The sequence below is a fragment of the Sebastes umbrosus genome, chromosome 2, assembly GCF_015220745.1.
Source record: "Sebastes umbrosus isolate fSebUmb1 chromosome 2, fSebUmb1.pri, whole genome shotgun sequence".
In the NCBI taxonomy this organism is placed as follows: Eukaryota; Metazoa; Chordata; class Actinopteri; order Perciformes; family Sebastidae; genus Sebastes; species Sebastes umbrosus.
This window is the reverse complement of record NC_051270.1, coordinates 28,932,172-28,953,188: the sequence shown is the minus strand read 5'-3', so window position 1 is coordinate 28,953,188 and position 21,017 is coordinate 28,932,172. Positions and strand designations below refer to the sequence as shown.

The 21,017-nt window shown below is 41.0% G+C and overlaps 1 protein-coding gene across 5 annotated transcripts in view; it reads left to right on the top strand.

Moving 5' to 3' along the window:
* Window positions 1-21,017, top strand: part of tcf12 (transcription factor 12) — a 98,069-nt gene that overhangs the window by 63,671 nt on the left and 13,381 nt on the right. For all 5 annotated transcript variants that reach the window (XM_037755773.1, XM_037755749.1, XM_037755739.1 and 2 more), the window contains exons 9-14: window positions 9,299-9,398; window positions 10,645-10,784; window positions 11,211-11,352; window positions 11,548-11,618; window positions 15,707-15,851; window positions 20,930-21,003. In XM_037755773.1, the coding sequence (XP_037611701.1) occupies window positions 9,299-9,398; window positions 10,645-10,784; window positions 11,211-11,352; window positions 11,548-11,618; window positions 15,707-15,851; window positions 20,930-21,003 (672 nt within the window). The remainder of the gene's footprint in view (window positions 1-9,298; window positions 9,399-10,644; window positions 10,785-11,210; window positions 11,353-11,547; window positions 11,619-15,706; window positions 15,852-20,929; window positions 21,004-21,017) is intronic.

Below are 21,017 nucleotides of genomic sequence, written 5' to 3'. Positions count from 1 at the left end.
CCATAATGTAATTTATATGACATTCTTGTCCACAACATGGAGGTTTTGTACCAAAGCTTGTCCATTGTGTAATTTTTAAAACAAGCTATGACTATTTATGTCACAAAAACCACAAAACATAAGTTCAGTTTTCGCATCTGAAAGAGTTATTTGTAAAAATGAAACACATAGGAAACTTGTGTTTCTTGTTTATATTTAAGAATTCAAGTTGCTACTGAATGGTTACAATAAAATCATGCAAACGAATGATGTGCATGGAAATTGGTTAGATTGATTAAGTAAATCTGTCTGAAACATTCAGTTCAAACATAGGCCCGACATCCCAGAATATCTTTTATTTCTTTACTCTGTGGGGGACAAACTAATGTGCCGGGTCTGCTTTATGAGAGCTGTGTGATTTAAAGAGGATGTTGAGTTTAACAGCTGTGGTCGACAGTCTCATAATCTCAAGTAGGAGGTAGTCAGTAAAGTTCAGTTAAATTTCATATTCATTAAAGTTCATAATGACTCTTTCAGTGGCTTCTTATATGAGGAAGAGTTTCCACTTGTCAGGGAACGTGTATCTATTTTCTGCTTCTTGAAAATAGATAGGTGGATTAAAGGTGACTTAATAATAATATTTCTTGGCCACATCGTCCCTACACTTTCCCATCATACTTCTACACGTTGGCTGTATCACAGTGAAACAGCTATTAAATTGCATTCTATGTGTATTAAATGTAACTTGATGAAAATGAGGCCGTTCATCATACAGTTTGGGAGGGTGGGGGTCTGGTTGCCCCATGTACCCCCCCTCCACCACCCCTCTCCGAGTCAGCCGTCTCTAATTAGAACCAGAGCTTCTTACAGGAAACAATCTCCCTGTCTGATGACATCATCTCTAAATCCAGCGTGTGAGATGGGGGTGACCTCAGCCTGTGGATTTGCTCTGTGTTTTTTAACACCCAAACAAATCCCAAGAAAAGCACCTTGTGATGACTCGAGTGTCTTTAGAGAGGGTGGTGTGAACAGGTGGGTGGAGCTGAGCCTTCCTCTTCTCCGTCCCTGAGACAAAAATTGAGACAACTATGTCTACGAATAAGCTATTAGCAGTTCCTGTTTGCAATGCAACTGTGGATATACAGACAACTATCACTGAATTACTTTGATACTGAAGAAAACTTAAAAACATGATGATTCTCAGAAGTTCTGGAGTTAAATTATAAGGAGCGTCTTTTTTCCTATATGATTTCTGAGTGGATTTATGGATGTTTATTCGTACGGGTGATCAGGGATAATGACATCCTCAAAAAGTCACCCTGAATCTAAAATAGGTGCAACATATCTGTGTGTTCAGAGTTGATTGTGTCATAAATCTGAAAGGTGAGAGAAGTGCAAAATTTGATGCAAATTGTGGCAATCGGGCGCTGATGGTTTTCAAGTACCTTAAAGGATCTGTTAGTAGAAATGGAGTGTAATATTCATAACTATGTTTTCATTAGTGTATAATCACCTGAAAATAAGAACTGTTGTGTTTTCGTTAGCTTTGAATGAGCCCTTCATATCTACATAGGGAGCGGGTCCTCTTCACCGCCATGTTTCTACAGTAGCCCAGAACAGACAAACCAAACACTGCCTCCAGAGAGAGCCTTTCACATTTTTATGTTACCTGAAGGCCACCGTAGTTCTCCGACATGCTTGTGAAACTGCGGTAACGTGAGCCACAGAGTGTAAAACCGTGGTACCGCCAGCCGCCGCCTGACTTCTGTTGCTCCTAAAGTAGTATTATTATGGTAAGGATGGTCTCTGAGCGAGGGGAACGGCGTTACCACAGTTTTGCACTCAGCGGCTCACGTTGCCGCACGAGAGGGAGGAGTGAGCGGAGGGATACTCAGTTGGTTGCAATCGGCAACCACACCACTAGATGTTGCCAAATCCTACACACTGCACCTTTAAACTGCCTCTATGAGCTGTGTGTCACAGACACTGCTGCAGCTCCAGCTGCTGACCGTGTTGGTAAAATCAGTAGGCCAAACTACAATAACTAACTTCCTGCTGTTTTTACAACACCGACATGCCCCTGTCCCTTTCACCTCATGCACTTTTTTTGCCTCACGTCTCCCCCCCACTTCAAATCTCACCTCACAGTCTGAAAACTCCTAGACTGATGAGTTTTCTGGAGTCTGTGACCCATGTTATGATCCTTGATTCATTCAGTTTAATTAAATAAAACCTTTCCACTATACTTGACATGCATAGACATCCTCACCGTGTCTCCTGCAGAGTCAGTATTAAAAGAAACAGGCTGAGTCAGCCAGCGCTGCTATGATATGTGTGCATCATTTCCCAAATGAATGCCCTTCTCCTCTCCTCCTGCTTTCATGTGTTTCCCTCACAACACTGCGCTGTGTGTCTGGACTTGTTTTAGACCCCTTCAAACACTTCTATCACGACCATTTTCCTTAAAGCATCAACTTGAAACGGCGCCAGATATAAAGCAGTAACCGCATGTAGAGCCAGTGTTTTGGACGAGTTTAAAAGAGTCCTAGAGAAGAAAGGAGGGGGATAAATAATAACAGCACTAAAAGGAAAAAGCATAATAAAGGTCTAGTTTTCTTAGGGAAGTGGAAGCTTTCATCTCTCTATAACAGTGATGTTCTCAATGAGTCTGCAGGCCTGTGTTTAGTCCAGGAAGCTTCGAGTGGCGGACATGAAAGGCTCCAGTCAGACCGTACAGACCGGCCTCTCACTGGAATATCTATCCTCTCCTCCTCTCCTTTCTTCTCCTCTCCTTTGCTCTCCCCTCCTCCCACATGATAAAGGTAATGGGGAGCTGTGTGGCTATAGCAGTGACAGTAAACCATGGTAAAATGGCTGTCCATGTTCTGTCCCCCCGGTCCCTGTCTCAGGCCCCCAGGGTTTAGGAAATGGGGCATTATTTTCATGTTCAGACGTCACGAGCCAGCCCCCCCCCTTTGCAGCTGTTGCATTCTTTACAACTCTGTGTTTACAGGCAGCTAAAGGTCTCACTCAGCGTACGCCAAAACTGTCATATTTCATAAACACAGTGTCCGTCTTTCTTTTCTCTCTCATTACCTGGATTTGTTTTATTGAGCCTTCACTTTCTCTCACTAATGACTGGGTGTGTGTGAGCCATGTGTGGGGAAAATGTGTTGCCAGATGCTCGCGCTCTTACAAAAAGTCATATTTTGACCTCCCTGCTTGTAGACATGGTTTAATCATCATCAAAAAACAAAAAACATTAGACACTCTTGGATTTAAATGTGTGGAAGATAACACTCATTTATGCACTCATGTTAATGAAATCCTGCTTTTAGAGTGACATTATTTTAGTTCCAGTTTGTTGGGGTTCCCCTGCAGAAAATCTACATTTTTTATGCTTGGAATTAATTTTTCCCTCTTCTTCTTCTTTCTAAATCCGCTCACACATTTGTTTTCTGTCCCGCCCACATCCCTTTATCTCTTCCACACCCTCCTCCCCATCGCCTCCCCTCCCCCTGGTCCTTTTCCTCTCTGCCTCAGCACTCAGAGGCTTAAGAGAGGGATGTACCACATGAGCCACTCCCTTCTGACAGCCACCCCTTCCCACAGTGTGGAATGGCACGATCCTGCTTTGCATAAGTTTCCTCTGAGTGGGTCCTGTGTGTGTGTGGAGGCCAGTATACTGGAAGAATTATTAGACCCTTTTTGAACGGCTTGGATGTATGTCCAGAGAGAAATCTAGCGTGCTGCTGTAGTGTTTCTGTTATCTCCTCAGCTGTCAAAGCTATAATGTATTGCGCCTACCCTGTCCCAGGAATGGGCAGTAACTCTTTAATGTATTACTACAATGGGAAATCGGTGAGTATAGGCTCTTTGGGAATGTGTGTGTGTTAGACAGAGAAGTGTGTCTCAGTCTGCTTGTCCTTGTGTCTTTAATTTATTTTATTGAACATAAAAGCACTGCGTTCCTGTCTGTGTGTGTGTGTGTGTGTGTGTTTATGTGTGTGTGAATGCATGTGCCTGAGGCTCCTCTGTCTGATTTTCCATTACATCAGTTAAAGCTGTGTGACAGTTCAATTTAATTACAAGTCAAGTGTCTTAACTGTGCTTTAATCTTATTTTAACACACTTTGTATGCTGCTTTCTGTGAACAGACAAGATAATATGTGAAAGTTATGCCATTTTAAAAACTTTTTTCCTCATACACAGAAATGACACATTTTGGCAGAAAAAGTTTTTTGAAGCCTTGAATTTATTTTTTCTGGCTGGCTGGTTGCTTCAGCTCCGAGACTGTTGAAATAATAACAAGTGGGAGTCTGGGAATGATTAAGGGAAAGAGGCTGCCTGTTGAGGTTAGACTTTCCTGTTTGCAGATTGAGCTCTAAGCACCAGTGTTGCTGTTATTCCATCTGTTTTTAATCACATTGGCATTTTCGACACCACAGGGAGCCTAATGTGATTTCTGAACTTCTCTGTAATGACCTCTTTGATTTTTGTAACTCTGAAAAGCATTTTCTGTGTGAGCACTTTATGAATCAGTGTGTGCGGGTGTGTGTGTGTGTGTGTTTACTGCACTTGGACTTGATGGAGCTGAGTTGTCAGGAAGTTATTGATGTAAAGATGGGCTGTTGGTGTGATGCAGAAAGTTGTTCGAAGATGTTGCTTTGAAATAAATCCTCCTGTTTTTATGGTCATTTTAATCGCGCGTGCTTATGAATGTGCTCAAGGACACAGTCCTGACAAAGGCTGAATGAGCTCTGTAGTTCAGTAATCCTTAAGTGATGATCCCGTCATAAGCAAATTACACAGGCAGATTTCCACCTGTCATTGCCCGTGCTATTTTTGCTATTCCATAAAGGGCACATGAAGGAAAAAGCAAAGAGGATCGTTTCAACTTTTCCTTTTAACCTGTTACAGCATTTCCTCTTTGTTCCCGCTGCACAAAAGACGACTTTGATCTTTCTCATATTAAGCATTAGCAGGCTTGTGTTGTAGTTGATGATGCGGAGAAAATTGAGAGCATGTGGACAGAACGGACAAACTTTATGATCAAAAGCACTTGTTAAATAACTCTTTTCTTTAATGTTTTCCTCACAAGGGGGACAAAAGAAAGGCGTCGCTCATTCTTTGCATCAACTTGATCCACATTAATTTGTTGTAATGCAGAGTTGCATAGCAGACTCACCATCTGGAGCACTGGGAGAATTCGCAGTGGGCCATTGGCTTGTGAGCTGGTGGCACTGAACCAATACAGATGGAGCAGCTCACTGATCTTTCTTCCGTTGCCCATTAGTGAAAAAGAAAAAAAATGAAATGAGAGCCCTGCAGTGATTGTGAGAGCATTTTTTCCCCTTATTTTGCTAAACAGAAAACTTCCACATGTGGAATGTCATAAAATTAGATCTGAAATAAAAAACATGTGTTCTTTAAGGTGCCTGTTGTTGTTTTGCAGTGCAACAGGTTCTACCATGCTCTGTGGAGGTTAGCGCTCATCGGCAGAAGCTAATGCGTACATGTGTTGCACATGCACTGAAGCATGCATGCTTATGTGCATGTGCAACACAAAGTCAGAGTGGGGTTAGTGTGGTGGTGTGTGTGTGTGTGTGTGTGTGTGTGTGTGTGTGTGTGTGTGTGTGTGTGTGTGTGTGTTGGCCCATCATATACTGTATACACACGTCACACATGTTGTGAGTTGGTTAAAGAGGTTGTCTTGATGCCCAAACCAAATTTTTGTGGTAATAACGGCTGGAAGGTGTTATTCTGCAACGTGGTTGCTCTATTTTTAGAGATCCTGACTCCCAGCAGGCTGCTCTGCTGCACTTGGATAAAATATTATACTGCTTTGCTGAAGAAGAAGAAGAAAACCAAACAGGCTAGAGCTTCAATTACTTGTTTGACAACTACAGTTGTGCATCCAAATGCATATTTACATGCTTTGACTTTGGTTAGTGAGATATATTATAGATCTTTATATTTGTTATATAAAATATTAGTCTATTATATTTATGTTCTATAAGAGATAAGATAAGATAATCCTTTATTCGTCCCACAGCGGGGACATTTGCAGTGTTACAGCAGCAAAGGGGATAGTGCAAACAAACAAGAAGCATCGGTTAAAAAAAATATATATATGTAATAAATAGTAAGTAAACAATAAAGATATAATAATAGGCAAACAGTAAAAGAGCAAAATATAAAACAAATATAAAATATATACAAATATATTACTACACAGACATTTTAGCACATGAAATATGAAATGTTGATATTGTACAGGATATGGGTATTACACAGTGAGCTGTCCACCTGTGCTTTTCTCTATAACTCTACTATATACTATACTATGAGTATTAATTTGTTTACATGTGAGAGCATTTACTTGTATGTATTTTAGTTCCATTAAAGTAAATTTAACTGCCTTTTGAGATTTTAAATAATAGTAATTTCAAGAACTCTATGTGGTTTTGTAATATAATGCTTTTCCTTACTAATATAATTTTAGGACAATAAGATGTTGAAGTTTTTTCAAACTCAACCAAATAAGTGTACGATGTTCCTGTCAAGTTCATACTGTAGCATTTGCAACATCTGCATCTTGCTCAACAAATTCCTGATGTCAAACTAACTTCATGGATCAAAACATCCCACCAGTGAGTGTTGGTCTTTTTCGAGACTTTGGTTCACAGTTTAATGCATGAAAATACTGAGCCCTGTATTTTCCAGGGAACATTGGCAAGTATCGCGCTCAAATGTTGAGCAACGCCCCTCCAAGCAGGCTGAGCGGAGCAGTTGTTTGAAGAGGCATTGTGTCTGTCGTGCATACTAAAGCCTTGTAAATGCAGTTAGATTTGGACTTGAAACAAAATGCCCCAGAGATATGGTCTGATTCCAAATAATGACATGCAGCACAAAAACAGGACGTTTGAACTCTTCTCTTTGAGCTTCTTGGCCATTAGTCGGATTTTTCCTTAGTTTTATTTATGTTCCCTTCCTTTCCTGTTATTATTACGTTACATCTGTAGTGCAGGTTGACAGCTTGTGTTTAAACACTTGATATTTTGATCGGTGTGGCATGAACTTCAGAGGCCGGTAGGCTTGGAGACATGGAGGGGAAGGTGTGCAGGATACATTGAGCTCTCAGCTGAGTCCTGTTGAAAGAACTGAACCAATAACTCAATACAGTATCTTTAATCTGAAACAGCTCAAACTGTTTCTACCGTCATTTACTTATCAGGACATAAAATTATGACCTCATTGTTTGCCTTACTGTTATTTATAGTATAGTTATAAATAGCTGCAAGTAGAGTTGCAATCATTAATCAATTAGTTGTCAACTCTTAAATTAATGGCCAACTATTTTGATAATTGATTAATCTGTTTGAGTAATTTTTTAAGAAAATAAAGTTAAAATTCTTTGATTCCAGTTTCTTAAATATGAATATTTTCTGGTTTCTTTACTCCTCTATGACAGTAAACTGAATATCTTTGAGTTGTGGATAAAACAAGACATTTGAGGACGTCATCTTGGGCTTTGGGAAACACTGATCAACCTTTTTCACCATTTTCTGACATTTTATAGACCAAACAACTAATCAATTTAATCGAGGAAATAATCAACAGATTAATCGACAATGAAAATAATCTTTATTTGCAGCCCTAGCCGCCGGGTCATTACTGAGGGGAAAAGATTATTATTGTCGTTAAGGATTGTCTCATTTATTTTCATTCATTTTTCTGCAATATCTTATTTTGTCCCCTGTTGGAGTGTTGATGCATAAATAGAAGTTAATTTAAAATGCACCTTTGGTGTTGACTGATTGATTTGTACAGTTGGTGTTGTGTAATACAAGGATACTTTTTATTCTAGTGAGCCTCGGTTTAGGATATGTGAACACTGCTGAAAGAGAGGCTACAGAAGGGGACTTTATTTTTTAATAATAAAAACCCGCTGATGCTCAAACAACTGGTGTAGGTCTGTGTTGGTGTGCTGATGCGTGTGAGTGACGGCCTTTAATTAATGGCCTTGTAAAAGGAAACCCAGGTGGGCCCTCTCGTCTATAGGCCGGCGGAATGGGGCGCCCAGTGTTTGGGGATGGTTTATTAATGCTTTGACTGGTTAGCCCAGGGTAGAAAGGACAATTAGCATTATCCGCTGCCATATGCTGCCCATTGAGCGTCTGACGGAGGCAAAAGACAAAAGCCCGGGCTCCTGAGTGAGGCTAACCTGAGATCTCTATGGAACTACTATCAACCCCGGGCACATGTGTAAACCAGAAGACCCATGAGAGCGCCACCCCTCCCAGAGCACTTTAATTACACACCCAGACAACCAGCTCACTCAGCAAAGCTGCACTCTGTGTTGATATTATGTTCACATGTGTGCTGTGTGTGCGAGCGAGTGATCGGATTTATATACTTTGGTTGTGTGGCATATTTTCCGTCAGCGCTTCGTCATAAAACAACTTTAGCAAGTAAACAACCTTTGCGGCCGTCATGACATCCGCAGGCGCTAGAAACCTCAGAGCAGCGAGCTGTCGTGATGCCAACATCTGATGTGAGGCCATTAAAAACAGGGATTCATCTTGCCGTGTTTGGGACCCGGGCTGGGTATGTGCAGGTGGATCGGAGCTGGCAGGTCTGGCTCTGATTAGTGTTGCACCGTGTTGGGGTCATCCAGTCCTGTCTGTTCAAACCTTCTCTCCCTCGTGCTCCGTCTCTCCATCTGGAGTGGATGAAGTCAGAGACCACATCACTGGTGTTTGGCCTCCAGTCTCTTTGATCCTCCCGCCTTGCTTGGCACACACGCACAGCTGTACAACAGCATGCCCATTGTGCCTCTCCTTTCACTGTACCGCCACCAGCTTGCAGGTACAAATAGAAAGAAAGCAAAGCAGGCTGTTTTTTTTGTAACACTCATTTGATTTTTGCCTCTCTGGGAATGCTGTAATTTGCCAGGCATTTAGTCTATGCATGTAAGCGGGTATCATTATACTTCCATTAGAGGTTGCGTTGATCTGAAATGCAAATACCCCTGATAATCCTCTCCTCCCCTCACAAGCTTGATTGCTTGCTAGTCATTAAAGTGTGTTTGTGGTTTTAGGGCCATAATATCTGCAGTACATGTGTTTTCACTCACGCGTGTCAGATCACATACTTTAAATCGTAAATGCGCTGCTTCACAGGAATTAAGATTCAAAAGCTGACAGTTTTTACAGGTTTCGGCATCATCATACTTGATAACATGTGTTACAGTATGGTGTTACTGTGCGGTGTGCCGTAGGCTATCTTACTAATGACGTTTCTGTTCTCATGGCAGGTGTATGCACCATCTCCAAACTCAGAAGACTTCAACAGAGATTCACCTTCCTACTCTTCTCCTAAACCCTCCAGCAGTATGTTTGCAAGCACTTTCTTTGGTAAGTTCAAAAGCAAGTGTTTACTCTGCAGTGTTGGATTATTGGAGTATTAGATACTATAAAAACTTCAGTATTCGATTCTCCCTCCACAGGTTTCAAAATTATATTCTTATATTCTTATGTTTTCTGTTTTTGTCTACAGTCAGAAAAGTCTGTGTGTTATTAACTAGGGCTGTGCATAGGCAAAAATTTGGCGATATGATACGTATCATGATACAGGCGTTACGATTCAATATAATGCGATATATGACAATACTGTAATCAGAATCAGAAATACTTTAGTTATCCCCGGGACGAAATTGGGGCGTTACAGTTGCTCTTTTATTAACATAAAAAATGTAAGAAAATATAAATAAATTATGTACATAATGCTACAATATAAATATAATATATGTAAAGAAATGTAATTAAGTACTAAAATTAAAAATAAGAAAATGAGAACATAAGAAATATGTTGTTTTTGTTTCTAAGAACATCATTTGTTAATTTATCATCATTTAATCATTTGTGGCAGTTATCACAATGACATACAAAAGGCTAGAATATTACACCAAACTACTTTCAATACAGATATTTTGATGTTGCCAGACAGATTCTGTTTAGTATTTAGCAGAGGTGGGACCAAGTCACAAGTCCTAAACTTTGAGTTTGGAGTCCTGAACAAATCATATTTGCTCTTCACCGAATGTGATGCCATTTGCGTCTCCGTCTGTAATTTTCGGCCCGCATGTTTTGCATACTTAAGTGTTGACTTGCTGGGAGTGAATAGTGTAAACGTTAGTCGATTCAGTAAATGAAGGGAAATTAATTGATTTGTGGCACACTTTCTAAATAACATTTTTAATCTTTGGGCTTCGAATATTTTGAAGTCAAAAGGCTCAAGTACAAGTGAGGTCACGAGTCATTGGTGTTAAAGTCCAAGTCGAGTTGCAAGTCATTTTTTATTTATTTTGTCAGTCTTAAGTCATCAGATTTGTGACTCAATATGATTTAGTAATGTTAAGTGTTCAGTGTTCAGTATCTATTTCAGTGTGACTGACAGAAGAGCAGACTTCTTTGTTGGTTTTTATCTTTATGTTATCTCAGCTGTGTTCAGGGTGAGGATCTTGTTTCAGTTCCAAGAACAAAATGAACCAAAGTTTTAAGTGTAGGGTTGGAGGTTAGCCACCGTCTGGCACTGTGTCAAAACTAAAGGGCATGTTGTATACAATAATATTCTGAACGGATTTAATTTATTATCTTTTAGATGGTACCCACAGTTCGCCTGACCCTTGGAACTCGTCCAATGGGATCAGTCAGCCCGGCTACGGGGGAATGCTCGCCGGATCTTCATCTCACATGCAGCAGTCAGGAAACTACAGCACCCTGCACTCACACGAGCGTTTGGTAAGCAGCGCCTCTCAGCTGGTGATAAATCAATGATTGTTGGTAACTTTATTTTGCGTAACACTTGCGTAAGAGATCTAATGTGTTCAGCATGTAAATTATTTTTCAGCCCTCCGCTCGCTCACAGTCAGAGTGGGCGTGTGCGTGTTAAGTTGTTGTCTGGTTATTATCAGTGAAGACACCGCTGACCCTTTTTGTCAGTGTTTGATCTCCGCCTGGCTGCCTCAGCTGGCTGGGCATCACAGGGAGCCTGCAGATGCTGCCTGCCCTCTCTTTATCTCCGTCCCTCCCCCCTGTAACTTTTGCTTCATCGCAGCCTGGGAGACGTCAAGGAGAATTTCAGAGAATAAATATCTTTCTCACACACACATACACACATTTGTGACTGACAATAAGCATTTCTGTTTTTTTTTTTGTATCTTCCAGAATTACCCGGCACACTCAGTCTCTCCAGACATCAATGCCAGTCTTCCTCCCATGTCCAGCTTCCACCGAAGCAACACCAGCACTTCGCCATTCGTCAGCGCAGCGCACACCCCGTCCGTCAACACATCCGATGGGGTCATGGGTACGTTCTCGTGTTAACAGTTCAGCTACCTGCTCAGAATGACTAATTTAGTGGCCACCCGACGTAATCATCATCGCTGTACACCCGTTCTGTAAAAGTAGTGAGTCAGGCAGTCAGACAGCTGCTTTGTATACCGTGACCACTCGTCATTTGTCTGAGTTTGTTCTTACAAAGCCTCCCTCTGTGTTTTCTTAGCTGCTGCAAATCGAGGGAACGCCACTGGAAGCTCACAGACTGGAGATGCTCTGGGCAAAGCTTTAGCCTCGGTGAGTTACAACCCCACATTGAACTTGACCTTCAGGGTTTATTTTACCATTCATTTATAGTGTCAATGAGTGGGATTCTAATGCGCACTAGTATCCTGGTTTTGGGTCTTATCCTGGTTCAGGATATGATGTTTACATTGAACAGGAGAAACCTGGTCAATCATATCCCTGTGTACATGATTCAAACAGTATCCAAGTTTCTAATCTGTGTGCAGATGTTTTTTGATTTCTCACCATCTCAGTCACCATTTTCAGAAACCTGAATAAAGTGTCATATGTGTGCATAAAAGTAGAAAGTAGCGGCGAGCACGGCTTTAAATCTTGACCAGTATCGGGTGCCCGGTATTAGTAATAACGGAAGAAACAAATCACTGTCACTCACAGATAAAGGGTTTTTCTTAGTTTATTCTGGGCAAAAAGATGAACGCAATTCAGGTTTCTGAAACCAGGATATGGGGTTTGCATTCGCAACACATAAACAGCATACTCCAAAATACCTGATCATAACCAGGATACCCGTATGCATGTAAACACACTCCATCTGGCTTAAGCATTTGCTGTCAACCACACAGAAGTGTCTGCATATCCCCTGGAATCTGACATCCTCTCAGGGTGTGACGCTCATGTCTGACTCCTATGTACCCATACTCTCAAATCATTTTTGATTTCTCTGCAAAATATACAAAAACAATTGTCCGTTTCTGTCTCTAAAGAAGGTGACGTCAGTAATCATGCAGGGAATTAAGTGCTATACTGACTGCTGATTAAAAAAAAAAAGCCCAGAGGACATGTTTGTAGTTGTTTTTTGGCCTAAGCCTGGATAATTGTGGGCTTAAACTAAGAGCATTCAAGAAAAGGGAATTGTACATTGAAAATACTCCTAAAGCCAGTGGATTATACTTCACTTTGGAAAAGCAGCCCGGCATATCTGCGACATCCTGTCATGTATCACACTACGTGTTTAATTTGCTGTAGCTCACATAATGGAAGGAAATATGTCTTGTGTACAGTTGTACACACCTCAGGTGATGGATAGACTGTTTTAGTTAGATTCAGTCTCTATTCTGTATAACGGAGCCCAGCTCCATTGTAGGACGGGGTGATTCGGCCAAAATCTTCTATCACGATTTAGGTCCTTTCATATCTCGATAATAATATACGTCTGGTAATTCAGTGAATAGATAGTCTATATGAAATAACCACACGGTAAAGCGTATTTTTGTATATTCCTGTGTGTATTCAATTAGGGATGCACTTGACAAATAAAAAGTATTTTCACATTTTAAGAACTTGAGTACAAAATGAACAGTTTTAAGTAGAATAGTCTAAACCTTTCAATTTCACCCAAATCTCCTTAAATTCTGTCAAACATGTTGGGTAGACATGATGTGAGCTTTGACATTGGTACTGGATTTAGCTCAATTTTAATTTCACACGTCTTAGCACAAGCTGGACGTTCAGGAGGAACATTTCTCACTAGTGTAAAGACAAAATATGAGAGTTTAGGGATGGTAATAACAAATTAAGTCCTTTATATTTGCAGACTCAATTCTATTAGCATGACAAAGCTGGAGTGAAATGGACCCGGTTGGACTGGGGTGGGGGTGGGGGTGGTTGGATGGATGGAGCAGGGGGCACAGGGGAGTTTATAACCGCTGTGGCTCAACTCCACGGGCCGCCCTTTGTAGCGCTTTTGTTCTTCGCCCTTTTAAATTGGCCGTGCTTATTGGCCCCATGCCGCCTGCGGGAGCGTGACTGATGACAAGGCGGAGCTTTCATTTATTCCAGTAAAATGAGCCATGTTTCACTTTGAATGCAGCGTTAGTAGCCAGCGAGTGAAAAGAATAGAAAGTCATATATTGTCGGGTCAGAAGTCACGGTTATAAACAGCTTGCTTTTGAGAAATATTTAGATGTATTTGTGCTCCCAGAGGGTAGGAAAGCATAAATTCATCCCTTTAGACAACAGTCAATCCCTCCTCCTCTACACTTCGACGTAACCTCCATCCTGATACTCCAAGTTGATTGAAAAACTAAAGCCCAGAGATCAAGATTGAATAAGGAGATTATTAATAATGAGTGCGTTCTATCATCCCCGCAGAAGTCAAGCGGTTTCCTGAGAGCTCAATTTGATCTTAACTTTGCGGAGAAATCTCTGTGGATCTGCTGTTTTTTTTCTCTGCTAATTAGTCAGGATCCAGCAGTAATACCCCGCGTTCTCTGAGACATGTCCCATTATGGCACAATATCCTCTTATTACAGGGGAAGAAAAAAATCAGGGATGTGTTTGTTAATCCAGCATTTGTTTAAACAAATGAAATCCCTGTGGAAGTTCTGAAGACGTAATCTCCTCGTTCCCTTGTGACTGACATGTCATCCTAAAACTCAGTGACCTCGCTGTTCCCGGCAGAGGATGCATCGACACAATGAAGTCACTGTGAATGGTCTGTTAGTGTAGAAATAAAACTAAAGGAACTCAAACTTAACTTGTGGCAGAAAACCAAGGTATTTGCACTAGTTGTCCTCTTCATAGAGTTTTTAAACTCTATGCATCAATAAACAGCATTTAAAGATATCTGGCGCAGGCTGAAATGCAGCCTTTTGAGATTTACTGTTGTTGGCTTGAGGGGGTTTCCTGGTTGGGCGTCTGCACTGTTTGAAGCCACAGAGGAATAATAACCAACTTTCTATACAAGTGAAAAACAAACATTTTCCCTGTAAAAGTTTTATAACTAACTATTGGGATATGAGTCATTTCCTTTCAAAAACAGAAAACTCTCACTTTTTACTCTTGTTGTATTTGACCGGGAGCCAGTTCAACACGACCGGTTAACTGCAGCAGTGTGACTCCAAATTCAACCTGTTACACTTTATTATTTGCACATTTACTTAATCATTAAAATATGTCCATTTTAGCTACATTTCTCTTTGTATTGCAGTGATAAGGGAGATTAAACATTGCCAAGTAAAGTGTCCGTGTAGTATTAATTTGTGTTACATGCACAATACTAATGTTTAAACCCTTTTCAATAACTTGACACTTTAAAGCTAGGGTTGGTAATCTTCTTCTTCAAAAAAATGTTTGTTATATTTGTTGAACTTCTCATTACATCAGCGACAGCAATCAATAAATCAAATGGGTAACACTTCATTTTACAGGTCTGCAAATTTCATGGTAATTAGGTGATAATTAGCAAGTAACCTATTTGAAATGTCTTTGGCATTACTGCCAAATTACCCCAATATTTACCTCAAAATGTCTCGAAAATCAAATACATTAGTTGCTATTTATCACCTAATAATTTACGGACCTGTAAATGAAGTGTTACCATCAAATGCTCTGACAAAAAAAGAAAAACATCCGGTATCTGTGGCTGTCGCAGGACTGTAATAAGTCTGAAATGATTGGGTGGGCTACCTGCCTGTCTGCGTGCACTCTGCTCGTGCACTCGTTGCTTGTCACCTGAGTCTTCCACAAGCTGCTAGCTCGACAGCTGTGAGTACTAACAATAGCCATGTTCGTTGTTTACGTTCATAATGATAATTTTCAGGGAGTGGCTTTGGAGGGAGGCCTGAAGGGACGGACTGTCGGTGTTGCCGACTTGGCGACTTTCCCTCTAGATTTAGGGACTTTTGGAGCTAGTGCTGCTACTTTCATTGGAAAAGAGTTGGCAACACTGGGCTGGGTCTTTTGGTTGGATAATTTTTCAAATCTAGTATACTCTTTCTAGTTTGTCAACATTACCGACCCTAGCTTTGAATTAGTATTTGTCTCGTGGTGTTGATCTTCTTGATACAGAAGCAAGACAGGCGAAAGACATCCACGTGAATATCGTTTATGGTTCATTTTGTTAAGGCCGTGCTCTGAGCGCAGATGACTGTTAACGGCTCATATGTATGCACTTAGCATTTTTATGACATCCCTGGCAGTAAAATCTCCATAATTGATGATACATTTTTGACTTGCAGAAGGTAACAGCTGTTAAAGATACGAAGAAACAGCGACCAGCGATATATTTATGTTTTTATATTTCAGGCTGCTGCTGATGCACTAATGATAAATGCTACTTTCCTCTCTTCCTCCCACAGATTTACTCACCTGACCACACTAGCAGTAGTTATCCATCCAACCCATCGACACCTGTGGGTTCTCCTTCACCTCTGACGGCCACAGCAGGCGCTGCCTCAGCGGGTACCGTGGTGACTGCTGCCGGCACCCCGTCTGGACGGCCAGGTAGAGCACCGGTGTTGGCTTTTAATCTCATGCACACCTCCTTCCTACTGTATGCACCCACACCCAATATTAACAGCAGAACAGAACATGTACTTCTCTGAGACTACTTTATAAGTTTCAGTGACAGACAGAATTACTGTCGACCTGGAGTAGCCAAACTAATTAAGAGGCTTTCATTTCTTTCTATTAATTTAATTGCTTTTACTATGTAGTGCATTAGTTGGATTAATTAAAGCCTAAGCAGAGTGAAGTGGGAAGTTTTCCCTAAAACTTCATTTAATACCCCTTTTAGTTGTGAAGGAGCCCTATCTATGCCAGGGCAGGTATTACATTAATCCATTGTAAAAGAAAGCTTAGTTTAGTCTGGCATGTATTAGAAATCGTACAAAAAAAACCATCACTTTTTAATTTTATTAAATGTATTTTTGTTGTATGTACAACAAACATTAATCTCAAGCAAAGAGAAGAAATGCTTTGTACCAGATTTAGCTACTAGCTGCTTTCCATCTGCAGTCCCTGGCCTCACAAAGTGATGTGAGTTGTACTAAAAGCATGAAATCAAGTTACACCTGCACCTTAAACCAGTAGCTGACTCGCTGGTCCAGTCAGTGTCCACAACATGAGCTTTATTTTCATGGCCGAGAGAGAGAGAGCGAGAGTTGCTACACATAGACTCCCGCTGACATCACAGACCAGTTTTGGCTCTCAGCGCTTCAGGGGGGTCTTTGTTCACGGTCATAAATTTAGATCTAGCTGACAAGTATTTTTTTGGAATAACATTTAAGTTTTAGATGGGACTTTGTTTTTAAGTGATGAAATGAAGTTTTAATGACAAGCCCTGGAGTGACAGTGTAAATGAAAAAGGGTTGTGGCTTTCAGGGTGCTTAAGGATTTGAAAATCTTGTAATGAAAATCTTTGAAGTGGGTCTTGAATTGCCTTTTTGAAAAGCTTTTCATATATAAATATATATATTTTTGTAGAGCTGTTATCCAAGTTTTTATGGCTCATGATAGTAACTCTCGCCCTACTTTGTAATAAGACACAATTTTTGGGAGTAGATTTATTGTTACGCAATCCTGTTTTTCCACACAAGTGCTTAGCATTTTTGGTTTTGATTTTTGAGGACGGACAGGCAAGCCTCCCTCTGAATTTGATTTATATTGTGCAACAAATGCAAGAGAACAAAAACAGGAAAGTAGTTAAAGAAACAGTGCGTAGCCCACTCGGCTTCCAAACAAGGTTCCTGTTTATAACATACTGGGTCTTTACGGTAAAAAGAGACGCGTATCAGAAGAATATGGATGATGTCAGACGTGTTGACAGAGGTGAGAGAGTAATGGAAAGTGAGCGAGGGGAGCCAGCGAGGGAAAGCCCAGTGTGTTGTTTTAACGGGCAGTTGTGTCATGTGCGGTAATGGAGTGGCGACAGCTGTCTCTACGTATGCCCCCCTCGTCCTCAGCTGTTGCCCTGCCCCATGGACAGCTGTTCCCCCCAACACACACACACACACACACACACACACACACACACACACACACACACAGGCCAGGCTGCAAAAGGCCTCGTTTATCTGCCAGTGGGTGAAGGAGGGTGGCGGTGACTCAGCTGATGATGAAGACTCTGACGGCCTCACATAGGGAGATCCCCCCCTCTTGACCTATTTACAGTACAGCATGCCACACCTGGCAGCATGACAATAGAAGTTATAGCCCAGGTCATGTAATATGTTCAGAAATTGACCGGATGCTATTATATTATGACCACATGTAGGGAGATTTGTCAAGTATTTAACACTCTTATCAACATGGGAGTGGACAAATATGCTGCTTTATGCAAATGTATGTATATATTTATCATTGGAAATCAATTAACAACATCAAACAATGACAAATATTGTCCAGAAACCCTCACATTTAACCTCCTTTGTGACAAGCTAGTTTGACATGGTTGTTACCGATGGATATCTTAGGTTTTGTAGTTTCATATGATGCCAGTATGTTCACTACAACCTAAAAATTGCAAGTTGTGTTAATGCGTTGAAGAAATTAGTGGCATTAAAACGAATTTGCGTTAACACGTTATTATTGCGTTAACTTTGACAGCCCTAGATGTTACTAAATTTTCTTATCAGTGTTTTAAGTTTTTATTTAATATAAGTATACAAGTGCAGTGTTTATGTTAATTAATTTAATTCATATAAGAAATAAAAAAACATACTGCAAAATGAATACATGTGGGATTGTAGGAAATGGATATCGTTTCGCTAATTATTCACCCTTATTACGCTTCTGGGGTTAGAAAAAGAACGATACTTTGAAATTGGCACAAAATTTGGCTCGCTGCTGAAAATCCATTCATCATTGGGATTACACTAGTATACAGCACATTACTCAAGACTGGTTTGTTCAATTAGCCCTCTCTGGTGCACGTGGGAACCGGAGCCCCGGGCTAATTTTTCATCGCCGCCAGCCAGCAGAGGCTCATGTGGAGTTTCTGTCTCACTCACCTGGGAGGAAGCTGAGGCAGAACAGAGGATTTTTCATTTCCTCTTCTAAAGTCACTTTTAATAGTCTGTTAATTAAAGTCTGATTTATCCGAGGCTGCGAGTGTAAAGAAACGTGAAAACTCCAGAAGTTTAGTGAGACATTAAGAATTAATGGAAAAGGGTATTTTAAAAATTAAGGGAGGTGTGATTTGTCTTGTGTTCGTCAAAAATATACATAGATGTTTACTTTCCTCAGTGTAATTGTGCTGCTTTTGAAAACCACGGTGTTAAGTTCAGTGGTTTATTATGTGTTTGGTCTGACCACATAGGCCTTGACTTGTGAAAACGAACAGTGAACAATTAGGAGTAAAAACATTGCATCAGTCTGCTCACACATGGGACTCAGAAGCCATTCTACTCTTTGTAGCTTTTCAAAAGGTAACTTGGGTATTCTTCAACCTGGACCCAATTTTCCCATGTTTTTGTGTCTAAGTGACTAATGGGGACAACACTTTTTGAAACTGGTCCAGTATTGAGGGAGAACGCTGCAGCCGGCAGCCACTAAACAGGCTGTAGTGTAATAATTTGGGGCAACCTGGCATCATTAAAAGTGCTTGTTTTTGCCACTAATAGGCTCAGATTGTTATTATAAGTGTCTGACAACATTATGGAAAGGACCCTACAGAGAAATAAATACATTCTTCTTACCTTTCGCTTTCTGTTTGTCATTGTGTCATGTGACTTGTTGCCGGAATACAACGGTGGAAACGTGAGAGAGCGTGGAGAGAGGAGTGCCACGGGACACCGGTGTTTTCACAGTTTGTTGCGTTGGAGCACAGAAAGCGTAGCTTAATGTTATGTAAAAGACTCAATGTCATGCCTGAATATTTAGATGATTTCGACGATGCTGATGCGACGCAAGGTTTCAGAATTAGATTTCTCAGAGCGAGACGCGCAATAGGCCTAACAAACAGACTGGATCAAGTGAGAGGTACGAAAAACATTTTATTTCTCTGTAGGATCCTTTCCATAATGTTGTCAGACACAATCTGATCCGTGGCAAAAACAAGCACTTTTAATGGACGTAAAATTACGCTGCCAGGTTGCCCCAAGCGATTACATTACAGCCTGTTTAGCGGCTGCAGCGTTCTCCCTCAATACTGGACCATTTTCAATAATTGTTGTCCCCATTAGTCACTTAGACACAAAAACATGGAAAAATAGGTTGAAAAACACCAAAGTTATCCTTTAATTACTCATTAAATTAAGGAAGAATAAAATGTGATCCCAGTCAACATCCTCCAGGCCCCTCTGCTATAAATGCTTCCCCTCATCCTGGTCTGCATGTTTCATTGCCTTCCTAGAATAAGAGGGATGAGTTTTTAGATCCGCCCTACAGGGTAGATAACCAAAACAAAGTGTCCATCTGCAGAGCGTGCTACAGTGGACTCCATTCACCAGGATGTAGGCTGGGTTTGGCGTCCCTCCACCATAATAGACACCAGAGGAGCACTGAGCTGGAAAGGTCCACAGACATTCTAGCCTGTGAATAACCTGGCGAGGTTCATTATCGTCCATTAGGGTTATTTGATTGTATAAAGCGTTGCCTCCTGTTGCACATGGCAGGCAGGTTATTTGGATGATTGTGCTTCAGAGAAAGAGAAAGAAAGACACTGGAAATGTGATGAGCAGATGTGGATTCCATTTCCCTTTGCACTAATTTACACCAGATCAAATCAGCTTGATTTGCTTTCCTGTGCTGGCCTGGCCTGTAGATTTACTTTCTGGCTCAAATAAATGTACAAAATCCACTGTGAACTTCTTCCAGCCAAAGGTAAACTGTAAGCTCTAGTGCAGAGTATCTTAAGCTCCTCCATATTTAAATTACATCATTATAATGCAGGATTTTTTATTTGGAATGAAAAGAAGAAAAGTGCAGCAGTAGATTTGGCTTCATGGGACGTATTAAATGAAACAATGGATCTCAGATGTTTCCAGATGTGTATGAGGCAAAATACATGGAGACCAACTGACTGTACTGCCACTACATCACCAGTCAAATAGATGTTTGACTGACAAATAACTATAGAAAAAGACACCACGGCAACTCTTGCGAATGCAGTGGGAGATTATGAACTTGATTGAACCCAGATGCTTGGCATATTTCCTTCATCAAGAACACTATTCAACCACACTGCATTTTTTAAATCACTCTGATGTGTTTCGAGACTCCGGGAATGAGGAAGTGCGAAGGTGTGTCTAAAATCAGATGTCTCACATTGTCCTGCAGCCTCTCACGGCTTTGCTTATTGATGTGCAGATGCAGCGTACGTTTCAGGGTGGAAGTGGGTATTAGACGAGCCCGCCGCTGGCTCGTGTGTCAGGATGCAGTCCAGCCATCAGGAAGTGATGCAATAAAAGATCTAAATATCCCACATGGAACAACAAGAAACCAGAAAATCAGAATGTCAGTGTGTTATGACTGCGTGTTATTGTGTGTGTCAGTTGTATTGGTGTACCCAGTGGAGCAGGATGCAGCTATCAGCTGCGTTGATATGAAACTGAATCAAGATCTCTTTCTCCCTTCATCAGGTTCCAACCAGTGGCCCCGCGCTGGTGGACAGACACCCTCCTCTCCAAACTATGAGAACTCCCTCCACTCACTGGTAAGCTCCCAGTC